The following is a 19483-nucleotide window of genomic DNA, read 5'->3' on the forward strand; positions in this document are numbered from 1 at the left end:
CTACATTGTCAGATGCCAGCGATGGCAGTGCCACGTGGGTGTCACAGACAGTAACTGAGCAAGGTTTAAAAATTGCCTTTCGCCTGCCTGAAAGTTGCTGATTTGGTGATGGGGGAGGGGTCCATGACCAGGATGACCAGGACTCCTGGAATGCAGAATTCACATCACAAACCGGGGCAGGTGAGAAACAGCAAGAGTTAAAGGTTATTTATGGGTTTGTGTTGATGTATGAGAAGCCTACACGGCAATGTAGTATGAGACTGCGACACATTCATAGGCTATTCCAATGTTCACTCAGCCAGCATTGCACCTTGCACCCTCTGAAAACTGAAGCTATCCAAAACACCGCTGTCTATGTTCTAACTCACACCAAGGTCGGGATTTTCCATGCCCGCTGGTGTCGGGGGTGGGCGGACAATATGGCGAGAAGGCCAAAAATCGGTTTCACGACGGCGTGAAACCAGTTTGTAATCGTCTGCTCCGCCTGTCAATGATGGGCCGCGTTTCCCAGCATCGGATGCTGGGATCCTCATTGTAATACATCTGCATATCATTATTAGGCCAACCCGCCAGGCTCATCCACATCCCCCCCCCACTGGATCATCCGCCCACGTCAACGGGAAAACACGCCGACCTGTTTCACAACAGCATACATAAGGCGTGCACCTGGTGAGCTGCACTTCACTCGGGACTTCGAGATTTGTTTGCTTACCTTGCTTCGGGCAGCACTCGCAGTCATCAGCGCCAGGCTTCACAGGCAGCACCACATCACTTTGAGGGGGGATCACGGGCAGGTCTCTACCTACCAGACCAGCCATAAGGCGGGGGTGGCTTTTCAACGGCTGCAGGGCTAGGGCTTGCTTGGGGAAGGGGGAGGTGGCCTCAGGCAGGGGAAGAGACTGCAGGGTGAGGGCTGTACTGGGGAAGGAGGGTATCCCAGGGTCTGTGTGGGGGACACATGTTGATCTGTGCAAGTGGCCTCAGGATGGTGAGGGCTGAGGAGACAGTCTCCAGTGGAGATGAGGCCAGATGGAGATGTGAGGGGGTGTGTGTGAGAGAGTGAGTGGTGATGTCCCTTGAGCTGGCAGTGAGTGAGACGCCAGTGAGTGTGTGATGGGCTTGTGAGTGTGTGAGTTTAGAGCGATGAGATGGTTACCATACCCTGGCTGCACGGATGAGATCATTCATCATCTTTCTGCACTGGATGGCCAACCTCTCCTGTGCAGCGTTGGCACTGACCACCTCTGCCATCGCCTACCAAGCTGGAGTGGTAATGTAGCTGCCCCTCCTGCAGCCAGAGCGGGGGTAGAGGATATCGCAGCAGCCTCCACGGTGTCCAAATGGTGCTCACGGGCTGCAGTATTCTTGCCTTTTGGGACCATGTCTTCTTTGCTGCGGTCCTGGGCTGGAAGCTCTGAGCGCGGCTGCATCTTTAAATGTGGTGCCTGGCATGATGAAGTGGCGAGGTGACGGTGTGGCAGGAAATCAGAGCCCGCCCGCCGTAGAAACAGCGTGTATCCCGGGAATGCATAAATAATGTGGCGGGTTTGGGACGATACTGCGTGAAAAGCCACCAGTGCGGCCGGCAGGTAAAATGTCATCTTTTCTGCCCGCTACCGCACTTAGTGCAAATCTGGGACGATTCCACCCCAAGTCTCATTCACCTGTCACCCGCTGCGCTCTCTGACCTACGCTGGCTCCCGGACTGTAAACGCCTCAATTTAAAAATTCTCATCCCTGTTTTCAAATCTCGCCAAGGGCTCACCCCTCCCGATCTCGGCAATCTCCTCCAGCCCTGAAGCACTCAGGGTCACTGCGCTCCTCCACTTCTGGCCGCTCGCGCATCCCCAATTTCCAACACTCCACCGTTGATGGCTGAGCCTGCAACTGCCTGGGGCCCTAAGCTCTAAAATTGCCTCCTTAAACCTCTCCGCCTCTCTTCCCTCCTTTAAGACACTCCTTAAAACCGACCTCTTTGACCGAGCGTTTGGCTGCCTGTCCTAATACCTCATGTGGCTTGGTGCCCAACTTTGCCTGATAAGAGCTCGTGATGCTCTTAAGAATGGTTTGCGACATCGAAGGTGCAATATAAATGCATGCGGTTGTTGTTCTACTTCACCAATTTGAGGATAGGACCACCCACGCTCTTTCAGATAGAATATGGAGCAGATCATCAGGGGAGCTAGGCGCAAGGGAGAGTGACCAAACTAGTGACGGAAAAGGTTATAGGGAGCAGTTGATAGGAGCAGAGGAGGCGTGGGCACATCTTACAAATTTGGCAAGAATTGTGTGGTACAGTTTCAAATCTGTAGTCATTTATTTGGTGGGAGGTGCTTGTTTTCACACTGTGAACAATGGAAGACCTATATAGTAAACATCTGGTTCTGATGACCAAGTCCCAAAGGCTGACACATTTCTGAACCATTTGCTTGTGCCCAGTTCTCAAAGCCAGTGGGAAAGTTTCTTGAAGATTGAAATCTCGCACTGCAGTTCATCGGCACATTGCACGATGGGAGGAATTGCTGTATCCATCGATCCCTACACACAATTCATTGCCAACTGCAGTGAGGGGCAAGGGGGTCAGGGAGATGGGGCGGGGGTGTTGGGGGAGAAAGAGAAGGGGTGGCGTCAGTCAGAGGGAGGGCCAGAGAGAGAGAAGGGGGAAGGGGCAGCGAAGGGGAGCGGCAGTGAGGGAGGTCAGGGAGGGAGGGTGGGTCTGAGAGGGAGATAGGGGTGTCAGGAAAAGAGGGAGGAGAGTGGGATCCAGGAGAGTGGGGGTGGGGTCTGGGAGAGAGGGGCGGCGCCCAGGAGAGAGGGGTGGGTGAGGACTGCGGAGAGGGGCAGGTGCAGTGAGGGGGAAGGGTAGTGAGGGTGGGCCAGTGCAGTGACCAATGGAGGCTGGGTCATTGAGTATATTCAAGGCCGAGTTAGACAGATTTTGGTCTACAAGGGAGTTGAGGGTTTGGGGGTTAGGGGGGGACAGTGTGCAGGCAGGAAAGTGAAGTTAAGGCCACAATCAGATCAGCCATGATTTTATTGAATGGCAGAGCAGGCTCGAGGGGCTGAATGGCCTCCTCCTGCTCCTAATTCCTGTGTACTTGTATTCTAATCTCCAATGGGCACCCGCCAGAGGAAGAGTGCAAATGACATAGAAATCATAAAAGAAACAGGCCATATTGGTGTCTGTCCTCCTCCTCCAACAACAACTTACATTTCTATAGCACCTTTAACATAATGAAACGTCCCAAGGCACTTCCCAGGAGCATTATAACACAAAGTTTGACACCGAGCCACATAAGGAGATATTAGTCAGATGACCAAAAGCTTGGTCAAAGAGGCAGGCTTTAAGGAATGTCTTAAAGGAGACGAGCAAGAGAGAGGCGGGGGAGAGGTGCGGAGAAGGAATTCCAGAGCTTGGGGCCGAGGCAACTGAAGGTACGGCCACCAATGGTGGAGTGATTAAAATTGGGCATGTTCAAGAGGCCAGAATTGGAGGAGTGCAGAGAGATCTGAGGGTTCTGGGGCTGGAGGAGATTACAGAGATGGGGAAAGGGAAGATCTGGGAGGGATTTAATTATAGGAATTTTAAAATCCCGTCGTTGCTTCACCGGGAGCCAATGTAGGTCAGCGAACACAGAAGATGATAAGGGAATGGGACTTGGCACGAGTTAGGACATGGGCAGCAGAGATCTCAAGTTTACGGAGGGTAGAATGTGGGAGGCCAGCCAGGAGTGTATTAGAATAGTCAAGTCTAGAGGTAACAAAGGCATGAATGAGGCAGGGATGAATTCAGGAGGTGGAAATGGGCGGTCTCAGTGATGGCTCAAATATGAGGTCAGAAGCTCATCTCGGGGTCAAATGTGACACCAAGGTTGTGAGCAGACTGGCTTAATCTCAGACTGTTGCCAGGGAGAGGGATGGAATCGGTAACTTGGGAACAGAGTTTGGAGTAGGGAGCAAGAACAAAGGCTTCAGTCCTCCCTATATTTAATTGCACACAAGCAGTAGTCCTAATTCCAGGTACCCATCTGGTTCCCGTATCTCTTTATTCCCTTTCCTTTCAACCACCTCTCTGACCACTCATAAAGCGTGACATGACCTTTGCCTCAGTCACTAATGTCGATCGTGCAAAGCACTGCCTCACAAACCTCTGTTGAAAAAAAATCCTCCTGCGATTCTGAACAGCTCGCATGTAACTCTGAGCAAACAGATTCCAGGTCGGCACCACCGAAGGCCCAGAATCAGGTCGCTCTGTTCTGGTGGAATGGCACGTTCCAAGGGGATTGGAGGCATTGGGGAATAGGCAGAAATTAATGTGCGACATGCCACAACAGGTTCTGCATCCTGCAATTTGGAACTTGAATGTGACTGTCAGGTGTCTTAGACCCCAAGAAAACGAATCCAATGATAATGAAACCGGAAAGGATAGCCTGATTATTGGAATTTTTCACCTTTGTTTTGGGAAAATACAGAAACGAAACTGCCAATGGTAGGAAATGGTGGAATTAATGAGGGAAATAAGCCCTGATCATGAGATTCCCAATGTATAGACTTCACAGTGAGGAGATTGTTTGTTTGGTCGCTGTGTAATAGAGAAGGCATGTGTCTGTCTGCAGGCTCCTTATGAATGGAATCAACCATTTACAGTTTGCTTAGCTAGAACTGATCTCAACTTCGAGGATGACCTAGCTGACATAGTTCATGGTTTCCGCAGGAACTGTCCCTATCCTTGTCAAAGTCACTGTCATCACTTCCCTTTCTCAAAAAAAAAATCAGCCCTTTTGACCCTTCTGTCCTTCCAAACTACTGGCCCATCTTCAACTTTTCTTTCCTCTCCAAAGTCCTTGAAATTGTTGTCACCTCCCAAATTTGTGCCCTTTCCCCCCCCGACTGCATGTTTGAGCCTCTCCAATCATATTTTTGCTCCTCCAACAGCACCGAAACGGCCCAAACTAAAGTGACGATAGAAATCCTCTGTTAACTGTGGCCCATGGTTCACTATCTTCCTCCCTGTCATCCTCCTTGGCCTCTCTGCAGCCTTTGACATGGTCCACCATGTCATCTCTCTCCAATGCCTCGCCTCCATTGTTCAGTTTGGTGGGACGACCCTTGTTTGGTCCCACTCTTACCAATCCAATCGTAGTAAGAGCGTCTCTACCAATTGCTTCTCTTGCCACTTCTGTGCTTCCCCCAACTGGCTCCCAACCTCTTTCTCATCTACATCTCGCCCTAGGGTGACATCATCTGCAGACATGGCGTCACTTCCACATGTTCACTGATAACACCCAGCGCTATCTCTTTGCCACCACTCCCTTGAATGCACTACGCCCTCTCTGGTGTCAAACTGTTTGTCTGACATCCAGTCTTGAATGAGCTGGAATTTCCTTCATCTTAACATTTTGAAGACCAAAGCCACAATCTTTGGTCCATATTATCTAATCCCATTACCATATCCCTCTGTACCTTCCCCCTGAATGCATCTATGTTATTCATCCCAACTACTCCATGTGGTAGCGAGTTCCACATTCGTAAAGAAGTTTCTCCTGAATTCCCTATTGGATTTATTAGTGACTAGCTTATATTGATAACCCCTAGTTTTGGGCTTCCCTACATTTGGGAACATCTTATCTTCATCTACCCTACCAAACCCTGTTGACCTCCATCAGGTCACCCCTCAGTCTTCTCCTTTCTAGAGAAGAGGTAATTCATCTGACTGCTGCTTGTAAGATCTAGCAGTGTCCAAAACAGCTGCCTTAGCAACAACAGCACTTCAAAAGTGATTCATTGTGTGTCAAGCATTTGGAGACCTTTCTGAGGGGGCCTGATAAGGTGCTATGAAAATGCAAGTCTTTATATTGATTGGCTCCAAATTCAATGGGTCTCAACCAAATTCTTATTGTATGTAGGGTTGCGAATACCAACACAAGAGTTAGCAGCAACAGTCGGTCATTTGTGACCCCTTGAGCCACCAGGATTGCCCCGGCGTCCCCTGGGATGACAGGATTAATCTCCAAGACGCTGCTGGGAGCTGCCCATTGGATTAATGATTATCGGAGGGAGAAAAAAGAGGTTATTTGAAAAGAATCTGCTCCTGTATTTGCATATTCACCATCGTACAAAGCTCAAACGCTTCAAATAAATCAGGTCACAAAATGTCTATTCGCTTTCTGATTGGCTGTGGGAAGGTGGGACACTGAGGATTGGCGTGTTGGACAACCAAAAGCAGGAGTGTGGGCGGTGGGGCTTTTGGAGACATGTGATGGCACCTCCAAGGAATATGTCCCAGTAGAGTTGAAAACTATAATTGAGTGCGAGTGCACAGAACAAAACAACCTGAAAATCAACACAAGTGATAGTCTTGTTCAAAGAGGCGCCTTGAAGGACAACAGCAGGTATTAGACTGGAGCAGTCAGGGGCTCCTTCACTGAGGTCAGGACTAAGCACATTCCTTGGCTAATGTACAGGGACCTTTACTCTCCATTCAGGTGTTACTAGACTTGGTCGAGAAGTGTTGGACATCCCTCATTGCGATGGCATAACGTTGACCACAACATTTCTGATATCCAACCAACTACCTGACCATCTCCTCCAGGAAATATCGGCAGAAGCAGACTTTTGGTTCGACGGATACAAACTGGGTGGCAAACTGTCCCGTATTTTAAGGGATTGTCCCTTAGTTTGACTGCATGTCCCATGTCCCTTATTTCTAGTGCAGCCTGTGGGAGACTGATCCTGGGAGCCTCCAGGATGAGTCTGAGTGATTTGAGCAGAACTGCAAGTGAGTTGGCCAGCAGAGAGACGATAATGTTGTGACTCAACAAGATAAGTTGTAAGTTTTCGTTGATTTAACCACTTGCCATTATGGTCTCAAAACCTCCCCCGCCACTCCCTGTACCGCCACTCCCTGTACCACCACCATTGTCCCACAGTTGAACTGTCCCTTATTTTATTTCATAAGATTTGGCCACCCTGGATACCAACTCCCTGATTTTAACACCCCAACTCATGTCCGTTCCCAGACTGTGTATAAGAGCAGGCTGTTCAGCTAGTTTCTCGTGGCACAGTGCAACAACAAATTTGCATCTATATAGTACCCCAAGGCACTTCATGGAAGCAATTACCTGACAACATTAGGCACTGAGGCACATAAGGAGATATTAGGATAGGTGACCAATAGTTTTGACAAACCGCTAGATTTTAAGCTGTGTCTTAAAAGGGGAGAGAGAAAAATTGAGGCGCAGAGGGGTTTAGGGAGGGAATTCCAGAGCTTAGATCCCAGGCAGCTGAAGGCACGGCTGCCAATGGCGGAGCACTGAAAATCAGGGGTGCTCAAGAGGCCGGAATTGGAGGAGTGCTGATATGATGGAGGGTTGCAGGGCTGGAGGAGATTACAGAGATAGGGAGGGGTGAGGAGGCGATTACGGGGGACCTGAAATCAAGGATGAGAATTTTAAAACAGTGATATTGTCAGGCCAGAAGCCAGCGTGGGTCAATGGGCATTTGGAGTGATGGCTGGTCGGGTCTTGGTGTGAGTTTGGACTTGGGCAGCAGAGTTTTGGACGAGCTCAAATTTACAGAGCTGTCAGGAATTGAACCCTCAGGGGAAAGTCTTCATTGGATTTTCCCTCCACGAAGTCACACAATTTTAAAGCAGATTTGTAGGGCCCAGGCCAGGCAGAGGTGGGGGTGGGGAAAGAGGGCGGTGTCCTGTTGCATGCCCACAAACCCCGGAGCAAAGCAAAAGGTCAGCCGAGCCCCCTTGACGGACAACCCCTGGTAATGTGACCCAGGTTCTAGCTTACACTGCTCTCTGCAGCCAAGGAACTCCCACAGGCTGTACATCCCTGGGTGATCCATGTGTGGAGGGAACAGATGTCAATGAAGTGAGCCGAAATGCTGCCAAGGTCACCATCAGCATCTGTGGCTGCCCAGCAACAATAAAGCCTATGCAGTAAAAATATATTGGACTGACCTCGGGGTTATACGCTGGGCTGTCTGAAATTAAAGTAGTGCCTCCTGTTTACACACTTGCTGTGTTTGTGTTACAGCTTTTTCCGCAGAACCCGTACTGAGCACGGTGTTTGTCAAGGTGAGGGAGGCGACTGGAATGCTTTTTTGATAATGTCAGCAACAAAGTGCTCTCAGGTACGGAATCAGCTAGCGGTAGCTTAAACCTCGCTTCGCGCAGCCCCCAATCCTGTCCTTTCACTTGTTGATTCAAAGCAAGCAGCCCTTACCCTCCCCAACGTCACGCCCCACAGCAGCTACCTTGGGGCCTCTTTCTTGAAAACCGCTGGCCCCTTTTGCTTGGATCTTGGTAAACGACGACCTGTGAACCAACGCCCAGCGCTGATGTTACCACTACCAATCGGAATTGCAGGACCATGAGAAATCGGGTCTGCAATTTGAGCAACAGGATATGGGATCCCATTTAACAATGTTAATGCAGGAACCCTTGCGCACTGACATTTTACAGTCGGAACTGCTTTGTGTTAAATGTTGGACGGGGAGGCCTTCAGAGAACTGGGCCCTGCAGTGGGGTTGGCATTGACCTTTCACCTTTCACCTCTGGGACTTGGGTTCAGATCTAGTGCCAATTAATGGGATAAGAGAGTCGACTATCTGCTGACTGAAAGGGCCCTATGTTAAAAGGGTAGGGTAGGGGGCTGCTCTTGTGCGGCATGCCGTGGGAAGTTCGAGCTTTCTTCTGTATCCGGCTGTGCTGTACCTGACCCGAGTGCTTGATGCTGACACTGGGTGTCTGAAATGGGATCCATTCCATTTCCCAGCCTGGACATCCCATCAATCAGCTGCAAGTTCCGACTCCGATCCTGGGGGTGAACTATCTCGATTTAACACTCAGCGCGAACTCATCTGCTGGTAAAACTTGTACCATTTCTGGTCTCCTTCCCGTGCTAAGTCTACTTCATAAAAATGATTTCCGATAACATATCCCTGTGCAGCCAGTATACTTAACAAGGCTAGCAATAAGCGCTTGCATTTGTATAGCACCTTTCACAACCTCAGGACATCCCAGAGGACAGTGCAGCCACTGAGTACTTTTCAAAGTATAGTCACTGTCGTGCTTGATTATCAGCTTGTAAATCCTCCCAATACGTCTGTTGGCAGGCGGTAAGACTGGGAGAGTTTCCTGGTCAGCCATACTGCAGAAGGCAACGGCAAACCACCGCAGTACTTTGCCCAGAATAATAATGGGCAAATCCAATGGACGTCCATGGTTGCCAACATCCTCGTAGGGCTTGGCACCTGAAGGAGTCATCATCACTGTTGTAATGTAGGAAACGTGGCCATCAATGTCCACAGCAAACTCCCACACACAGCAATGACCAGCTAATGCCTCTGCCACGTTGCGTTGAGGTCAGGGCGTGAGGGAGAACTCCCCAGCTCTTCTTTTTATAAATAGCAGCCGCGGGGGGTCTGTGCCACTTGAGGGGCAGGTTTAATGTCTCATTCGAGAGGCAGCACCGCACTTTGCTCAGTACTGCGCTGGGGAGTGTCAGTATGGATTAGGTGCTTAGGTCCCAGGACTGGGACTATGAACCCACAGCCTTCTAATACCTAAGCAATTGTACTGCCAGCTGAGGCACACATGGAATATAACGACAGAGAACAGAGGAAACAATAAGCATTAAACAAGAAAAAAAACGGCAACAACTGACAGAATATCACATGTACTTGGGTCAATTTAACAAATGTCACTGGCCAAATTCTCTCTCTCCGTTTTACTGCAGCAGTTTTAAGACACACAAGGGCAAACGAAAGCTAGATATTAATTACCCTGACATCCCAGCCGTTCCAGTAAAAGCTTTCAGCAGAACAGCACCTATCCCAGAATCTACTAATCAATATTCCTTTTGAATGTTAGAAACATGGCAAAAAAAATACATTTTAAAAAACTACAAACATGTCTTACTTCAAATCCAGGCAAAATCCCTTAGAAAAGCAACTGGCTACGAAGCAAAGTGAGGTTATCTGAGATTGAGCAGCACTGAGGTAATATTTTCAACCGACCAGGGCTGAATTGAAACTGCAAGTGGAAGCTAATTGTGAAGGGACTCTGCTGTAATATCACTGGCAATTGTTCCATACTCGCTTTCCCAGGGGATGGTAAAATTAAGTGACTAATTAGGAGTTTTCTTTTAAGGGCCCCTGCTGGAAAGTTGTCAGTGAACCAAATTCCCACTGTTTAGAGATCTGCTTGTGGTGACACTATTTTGATCAAGAGCATGCCAATCACAGCCCAATGACATGGTTCATAGTGAGGCACTGGCGTCTGCTGCATAACCCTATGGATGCCATTTTTACACCCTCCACTCGTGGCACTAATGCGCCTCACTGAGATGCCACTCTACCGCTACACCATTCGCAGCACTAACGTGCCATACCAATATGCCATTCGTGGCACTAACGTGCCATACCAATATGCCATTCACAGTACTAATGTGCCATACCAATATGCTATTCACAGTACTAACATGCCATACCAATATGCCATTTGTGGCACTAACGTGCCATGCCAATATGCCATTCATGGCACTAATGCACCATACCAATACGCCATTTGTGGCACTAACGTGCCATACCAATATGCCGTTAGTGGCACTAATGTGCCATACCAATATGCCAATTGTGGCACTAACGTGCCATACCAATATGCCATTCACAGTACTAATGTGCCATACCAATATGCCATTCACAGTACTAACATGCCATACCAATATGCCATTCACAGTACTAACGTGCCATACCAATATGCCATTCATGGCACTAATGCGTCATACCAATATGCCATTCACAGTACTAACGTGCCATACCAATATGCCATTCGTAGCACTAACGTGCCATACCAATAAGTTACTCACGGCACCAACATGCCATAGCAATAAGCTACTCGTGGCACTAATGCACCATATCAATATGCTACGTGTGGCACTGCCACGCTATACCAATACACCATGTGTGGTACCAATGCGCCATATCAATACGCCATTCATAGCACCTACATGACAAGGCAGTAACATGACATTTGCAGTACCACAAACAAAGTTTGCATTAGAAAACATGATGGTGCCACTTTGTTGTGACATTGTGTAGTGCTGTGCCCAAAACATTGCCCAGCTCCTGCCATAAGCTGCAATTGTCCCCGAGCTTGGGCAGGTCGTCCCTTCAACCAAAGGGCAAAGACCACCCCTTGATATTCCACCTGCAAAGCTAAACCAATTATTGACTTATCAATCATGTTTGTACAGGATGTCCCAGTTAAGCTTGTTTATAATGGGTCACTGCCCAAGGACATCTGGCAGACCCTACAAAGTGCAGGTCACAAAGTGAAGATTGTACACGCTGTGGGGGAGCAGCGGAAAGAGCCCACACGACAAACCCAGCTTGCGTTGAGGTTGGGTTTGGGGAGGGGGGAGGGGCTTTTATTCCAACTCTTTCAAGGTTGCAGGAAAGCTTTAGCGGAAGAGACCCTGGGGAGGATTCCCTCCAAGCTTCCTCGCAGTGACAAATCCCTACGTAAATTGACCACGAAACACGATGTCTAAAATATCCATCTGTAAAATGAACCAGAGACACAACACCGCCAGCTTAAAGGCAGCCGGGCGGAACATAACATTACCAACAAGGACACGAAACTAAAAGAGAGAGAAAATACAGAGGAAGCCAGTGTTAACCTACCTGCTTCGTTGATGGGACTCTTACAGGGATGTTTGAAAAGATCATGTTGGCTTATCAGATCAGGTTACAGTCCCCGTCCCCCCACCCCCCCAACCTTCTCCCTCTAGAACAGCAATAGTTCCTGTACTGGGAGAAATGCCCTCAACAGTAAAAGGCACCTTGAGTGAAATCAGAACTGTGAATATCCTTTTATTGGTTTTAGGGGGAGGGGAGCGAGAGGGGGCTCTGGGGGAATGAGGACTTCACTTGGCCAGCTGATGGTTCTTCCCAGATCTGATTCCCAAACCAAGTGAAACACAGAGGGAGGGGAAAAAAAAGTCCCCGAGGCTCCTCCCGCCTTTCAGATTTGCCACATTACTTGCAGTTCTCTTCAATTTCCTTACAATTTCAGGCTCTGCCCATCAAGGCTCAACCACTCCTAGCACAGCAAGGGGAGGAACATCGTCTGGCAATTGTAACATCTTCCAAAACATGTCGAGAGAAGCGGTTCCTGTCACATCCCTCGACTGAGCTTTAACACTAAAAAGAGCCCTGTACTGCAGTGGGGTTGCAGTATATCAGAGCAGACTGGGGAGAAATATCTCTTCCATCTTCCTGTAGCAACCACCCCCCCGCACCGAAAACTGTAATCAATTGTCTCTGCTTATGCATGCCAGAAATTCCTTGGGATTAAATCTGTGAAGCAGACATTCTGCCAAAAAGCACAACACCCGTGGAAGCTCCAAGTTTCCAGCGCTGACTGGGTGAGTTTTCACCAGCAGACAGCCCGCCCGCCCCCTTCCGCCACCAGTTCCTCGGCTGTTCAGCTGGTATTTTCCTGCGAGAGAGGGGGTTACCTTCTTCCTGAGTGTCCTTGGTCACTCCGGCTTCTCCCCACCCGAAAACACAGCACCCCCTCAACACCGCCACATACAAACCCAAACACTCCCCCCAACACACCCTCACACACAGCACCCCCTCAACACCCCCACATATACAAACCCAAACACCCCCCCCACACACAGCACCCCCCCAACACACACCCTCACACACAGCACCCCCTCAACACCCCCACATACAAACCCAAACACCCCCCCACACACAGCACCCCCCCAACACACACCCTCACACACAGCACCCCCTCAACACCGCCACATACAAACCCAAACACTCCCCCCAACACACCCTCACACACAGCACCCCCTCAACACCCCCACATATACAAACCCAAACACCCCCCCCACACACAGCACCCCCTCAACACACACCCTCACACACAGCACCCCCTCAACACCGCCACATACAAACCCAAACACCCCCCCCACACACAGCACCCCCTCAACACACACCCTCACACACAGCACCCCCTCAACACCGCCACATACAAACCCAAACACCCCCCCACACACAGCACCCCCCCAACACACACCCTCACACACAGCACCCCCTCAACACCGCCACATACAAACCCAAACACCCCCCCAACACACACCCTCACACACAGCACCCCCTCAACACCCCCACATACAAACCCAAACACCCCCCCAACACAGCACCCCCTCAACACCCCCACATACAAACCCAAACACCCCCCCCCACACACAGCACCCCCTGAACACCCCCACATACAAACCCAAACACCCCCCCACACACAGCACCTCCTCAACACCCCCACATACAAACCCAAACACCCCCCCCACACACAGCACCCCCTCAACACCCCCACATACAAACCCAAACACCCCCCCCACACACAGCACCCCCACATACAAACCCAAACACCCCCCCACACACAGCACCCCCTCAACACCCCCACATACAAACCCAAACACCCCCCCCACACACAGCACCCCCACATACAAACCCAAACATCCCCCCACACACAGCACCCCCTCAACACCCCCACATACAAACCCAAACACCCCCCCCACACACAGCACCCCCACATACAAACCCAAACACCCCCCCCACACACAGCACCCCCTCAACACCCCCACATACAAACCCAAACACCCCGCCCCACACACAGCACCCCCTCAACACCCCCACATACAAACCCAAACACCCCGCCCCACACACAGCACCCCCCCAACACCCCCACATACAAACCCAAACACCCCCCCCACACACAGCACCCCCTCAACACCCCCACATACAAACCCAAACACCCCCCCCCACACACAGCACCCCCCCAACACACACACACACTCACACACAGCACCCCCACATACAAACCCAAACACCCCCCCACACACAGCACCCCCTCAACACCCCCACATACAAACCCAAACACCCCCCCACACTCAGCACCCCCTCAACACCCCCACATACAAACCCAAACACCCCTCCACACACACACAGGTCCCCCTCAACAACCCCACATACAAACCCAAACACCCCGCCCCACACACAGCACACCCCCAACACACACACTCACACACAGCATCCCTTCAACACCCCCACATACAAACCCAAACACCCCCCCCCACACACAGCACCCCCCCCAACACACACACCCACAAACACAGCACCCCCTCAACACCCCCACATACAAATCCAAACACCCACCCAAACACACAGCATCCCCTCACACCCCCACATACAAACCCAAACACCCCCCCCACACACAGCACCCCCCCAACACACACACACACCCTCACACACACACACCCCCTCACACACACGACCCCCTCAACACCCCCACATACAAACCCAAACACCCCCCCCCACACACACAGCACCCCCCCAACACACACACTCCCCCCACACACAGCACCCCCTCAACACCCCCACATACAAACCCAAACACCCCCCCCCACACACAGCATCCCCCCAACACACACCCTCACACACAGCACCCCCTCAACACCCTCACATACAAACCCAAACACCCCCCCAACACACACCCTCACACACAGCACCCCCTCAACACCCCCACATACAAACCCAAACACCCATTCCACACACAGCACCCCCTCAACACACACAGCCTCACACACAGCACCCCCTCAACACCCCCACACACACACTCTCACACACAGCACCCCCTCAACAGCCCCACACACACACCCACACACACATCCACACACACAGCATCCCTCACCCCCACACACACCCTCACACACAGCATCCCTCACCCCCACACACACACCCTCACACACAGCACCCCTCACCCCCACACACACACCCCCACACACACACATCCCTCACCCCCACACACACACCTACACACACAGCATCGCACACCCCCACACACACACACAGCATCCCTCACCCCCACACACACACAGCACCCCTCACCCCCACACACACATGCACACACAGCATCCCTCACCCCCACACACACACCCCCACACACACACAGCACCCCTCACCCCCACACACACACACTCACACACAGCACCCCTCACCCCCACACTCACACCCTCACACACAGCATCCCTCACGCCCACACACACACCCACACACAGCATCCCTCACCCCCACACACACACCCTCACACAGCATCCCTCAACCCCACACCCACAGCATCCCTTACCCCCACACACACACCCTCACACACAGCATCCCTCACCCCCACACACACACCCTCACACGGCATCCCTCACCCCCACACACACACAGCATCCCTCACCCCCACACACACCCTCACCCCCACACACACCCCCTCACACACAGCGTCCCTCACCCCCACACACACACCCTCACACACAGCATCCCTCACCCCCACACACACACCTACACACACAGCATCCCTCACCCCCACACACACACCCACACACACAGCATCCCACACCCCCACACACACACCCACACACACACAGCATCCCACACCCCCACACACACACCCACACACAGCACCCCTCACCCCCACACACACACCCACACACACACAGCATCCCACACCCCCACACACACACCCACACACAGCATCCCTCACCCCCACACACACAGCATCCCTCACCCCCACACACACAGCATCCCTCACCCCCACACACACACACTCACACACAGCATCCCTCACCCCCCCACACACACGCTCACACACAGCATCCCTCACCCCCACACACACACCCTCACACACAGCATCCCACACCCCCACACACACACCCACACACAGCATCCCTCACCCCCACGCACTGCATCCCTCACCCCCACACACACAGCATCCCTCACCCCCACACACACACTCACACACAGCATCCCTCACCCCCACACACACACCCACACACAGCATCCCTCACCCCCATACACACACCCACACACACACAGCATCCCTCACCCCCACACACACACCCTCACACACAGCATCCCTCACCCCCACACATACACAGCATCCCACAACCCCACCCACACACACACAGCATCCCACACCCCCACACACACACCCACACACAGCATCCCTCACCCCCACACACACACCCCCACACACACACAGCACCCCTCACCCCCACACACAGCACCCCTCACCCCCACACACAGCATCCCTCACCCCCACACACACACCCCCACACACACACAGCACCCCTCACCCCCACACACAGCATCCCTCACCCCCACACAAACACACACACAGCATCCCTCACCCCCACACACATCTCTCACCCCCACACACACACCCTCACACAGCATCCCTCACCCCCACACACACATCCCCACACACACACATCCCTCACCCGCACACACACACCTACACACACACATCCCTCACCCCCACACACACACCCTCACACACAGCATCCCTCACCCCCCCACACACACAGCATCCCTCACCCCCACACACACAGCATCCCTCACCCCCACACACACACATCCCTCACCCCCACACACACATCTACACACACAGCATCCCTCACCCCCACACACACACCCTCACACACAGCATCCCTCACCCCCACACACACCTACACACACAGCATCCCTCACCCCCACACACACACCCTCACACACAGCATCCCTCACCTCCACACACACACCCACACACAGCATCCCTCACCCCCACACACACACCCTCACACACACAGCATCCCTCACCCCTACACACACCCTCACACACACAGCATCCCTCACCCCCACACACACACCTACACACACAGCATCCCTCACCCCCACACACACACCCTCACACACAGCATCCCTCACCTCCACACACACACCCACACACATCATCCCCCACCCCCACACACACACCCTCACACTCACAGCATCCCTCACACCTACACACACACCCTCACACACACAGCATCCCTCACCCCTACACACACACCCCCACACACACATCCCTCACACACACACCCACACACAGCATCACTCACCCCCACACACACACACCCCCACACACACACCCACACACACACAGCATCCCTCACCCCCACACACACACCCACACACAGCATCCCTCACCCCCACACACACACCCACACACAGCATCCCTCACCCCCACACACACACCCACACACACACAGCATCCCTCACCCCTACACACACACCCACACACACACAGCATCCCTCACCCCCACACACACACCTACACACACAGCATCCCTCACCCCCACACACACACCCTCACACACAGCATCCCTCACCTCCACACACACACCCACACACATCATCCCTCACCCCCACACACACACCCTCACACTCACAGCATCCCTCACCCCTACACACACACCCTCACACACACAGCATCCCTCACCCCTACACACACACCCCCACACACACATCCCTCACACACACACCCACACACAGCATCACTCACCCCCACACACACACCCCCACACACACACCCACACACACACAGCATCCCTCACCCCCACACCCACACACAGCATCCCTCACCCCCACACACACACCCACACACAGCATCCCTCACCCCCACACACACACCCACACACACACAGCATCCCTCACCCCTACACACACACCCACACACACACAGCATCCCTCACCCCTACACACACACCCACACACACACAGCATCCCTCACCCCTACACACACACCCAGACACACACAGCATCCCTCACCCCCACACACACACCCACACACAGCATCCCTCACCCCCACACACACACAGCATCCCTCACCCCTACACACACACCCTCACACACACAGCATCCCTCACCCCTACACACACCCCCACACACACACAGCATCCCTCACCCCCACACACACCGCCACACACACACACAGCATCCTTCACCCCTACACACACATCCTCACACAGCATCCCTCACCCCCACACACCGCCACACACACACACAGCATCCCTCACCCCCACACACACCCTCACACAGCACCCCTCACCCCCACACACACCCTCACACACAGCACCCCTCACCCCCACACACACCCTCACACACAGCATCCCTCACCCCCACACACACTCACCCACACACACACATCCCTCACCCCCACACACACACAGCATCCCTCACCCCCACACACACACATCCCTCACCCCCACACACACACCCACCCAACTCCGCACATACACACCCACTCAAACCCCCACACCCAACCCTCCTATCCCCCCAACCCTCGCACATACACACCCATCCAAACTCCCACACCACACACCCAAATCCCCACACACCCAACCCACACACACATCCACCCACACAACTCCCCACATACACACACACACACCCCTCACACAAACACGCACGCAAGCATGCGCACCTGTACAAACACCCCCCCCCCTAAAACACACACACCCACGTGCACCCCCAGCCAAATACACACACCCCTCACACACACATACTCCTCTCACACCTACAGACGCAGCCCTCCCCACAACCACACCCCCACCCACATATCCACAGCCCACATCCCCATGTAGCCACATAAGCACACACCCTCAGCCTACAATAAGGAGCTGTGGACAGGGCTATCCCTTCCTGATCCCCAAACAACAGCTCTGAGCTGAGGCTCATTCACCCCTGCACTGCTCACGCACAGGTACAACTCAAACCTGCACTGAAATACCGGTGGCTATATCTAGACCAGCCAGGGCAGGCTTTTATTTTAAGGGAGGTTGAAGCTAACTGCAGACAGGGCCTTTAAAACGAAATCCACACTAGATTTTGTCTGGGAAAGAACCATGGCACGGGAACTAAGGCTTCCAAAATGTTGCCGCGCTGCGACTGGATGGCTCTTGCTCGAATCCAGTCATTAACAGTGAAACAGTGCAGAGGTCAGGAAGACTGTAACGCTGGGTAATGGCTCTGTGTCACTGGACATATTCCAGTCAGTGGGAATATCAATGCTTTGTAAAACTCTGTGGCCAGTTCCCGCCCCCCTCCTCTCCGTGTCTCGATATTTTACAACTGATCTTGCCGCAGTCTTCCCAACTCCCTCCCGGTTTTTTTTAAGGTGACACGCCGCGTGTAGCCTCCCGATCAGGAGCTTTGCCCCCCTTTAAATAGGACCGATTGCAGCCTGAAATACAAACGGAAAATGCTGGAAAAACTCAGCGGGTCTGGCAGCATCTGTAGAGAGAGAAACAGTGAACGTTTCGAGTCCGATTGACCCTTCTTCAGACACACCCATACAAATACTACCACCACCACCTCCCAAACACACACACACACCTACACAACCAACCTTCCCCACACACAGACATACACACCCACACAGACATACACACCCACACACACATACACACCCACACAGACATACACACCCACACACACATACACACCCACACAGACATACACACCCACACAGACATACACACCCACACAACCCCCCCCTCCCCACACACACACCCCCCAATCCCCCCACACACACCCCTCACACATCTAC

The 19483-nt window shown here is 52.5% G+C and overlaps 1 protein-coding gene across 1 annotated transcript in view; it reads right to left on the minus strand.

Moving 5' to 3' along the window:
• LOC144674382 (RNA-binding motif, single-stranded-interacting protein 3-like) overlaps nt 1-12221 on the minus strand; it is a gene marked incomplete at its 3' end in the record, with an annotated part of 150154 nt that extends 137933 nt beyond the window's left edge. The window contains exon 1 of the mRNA XM_078535782.1: nt 11701-12221. Within this exon, the coding sequence (XP_078391908.1) occupies nt 11701-11745 (45 nt within the window). The remainder of the gene's footprint in view (nt 1-11700) is intronic.
• Nucleotides 12222-19483: the final 7262 nt, after the last annotated feature.

Source organism: Cetorhinus maximus, unplaced genomic scaffold, assembly GCF_964194155.1.
Source record: "Cetorhinus maximus unplaced genomic scaffold, sCetMax3.hap1.1 HAP1_SCAFFOLD_647, whole genome shotgun sequence".
Classification (NCBI taxonomy): Eukaryota; Metazoa; Chordata; class Chondrichthyes; order Lamniformes; family Cetorhinidae; genus Cetorhinus; species Cetorhinus maximus.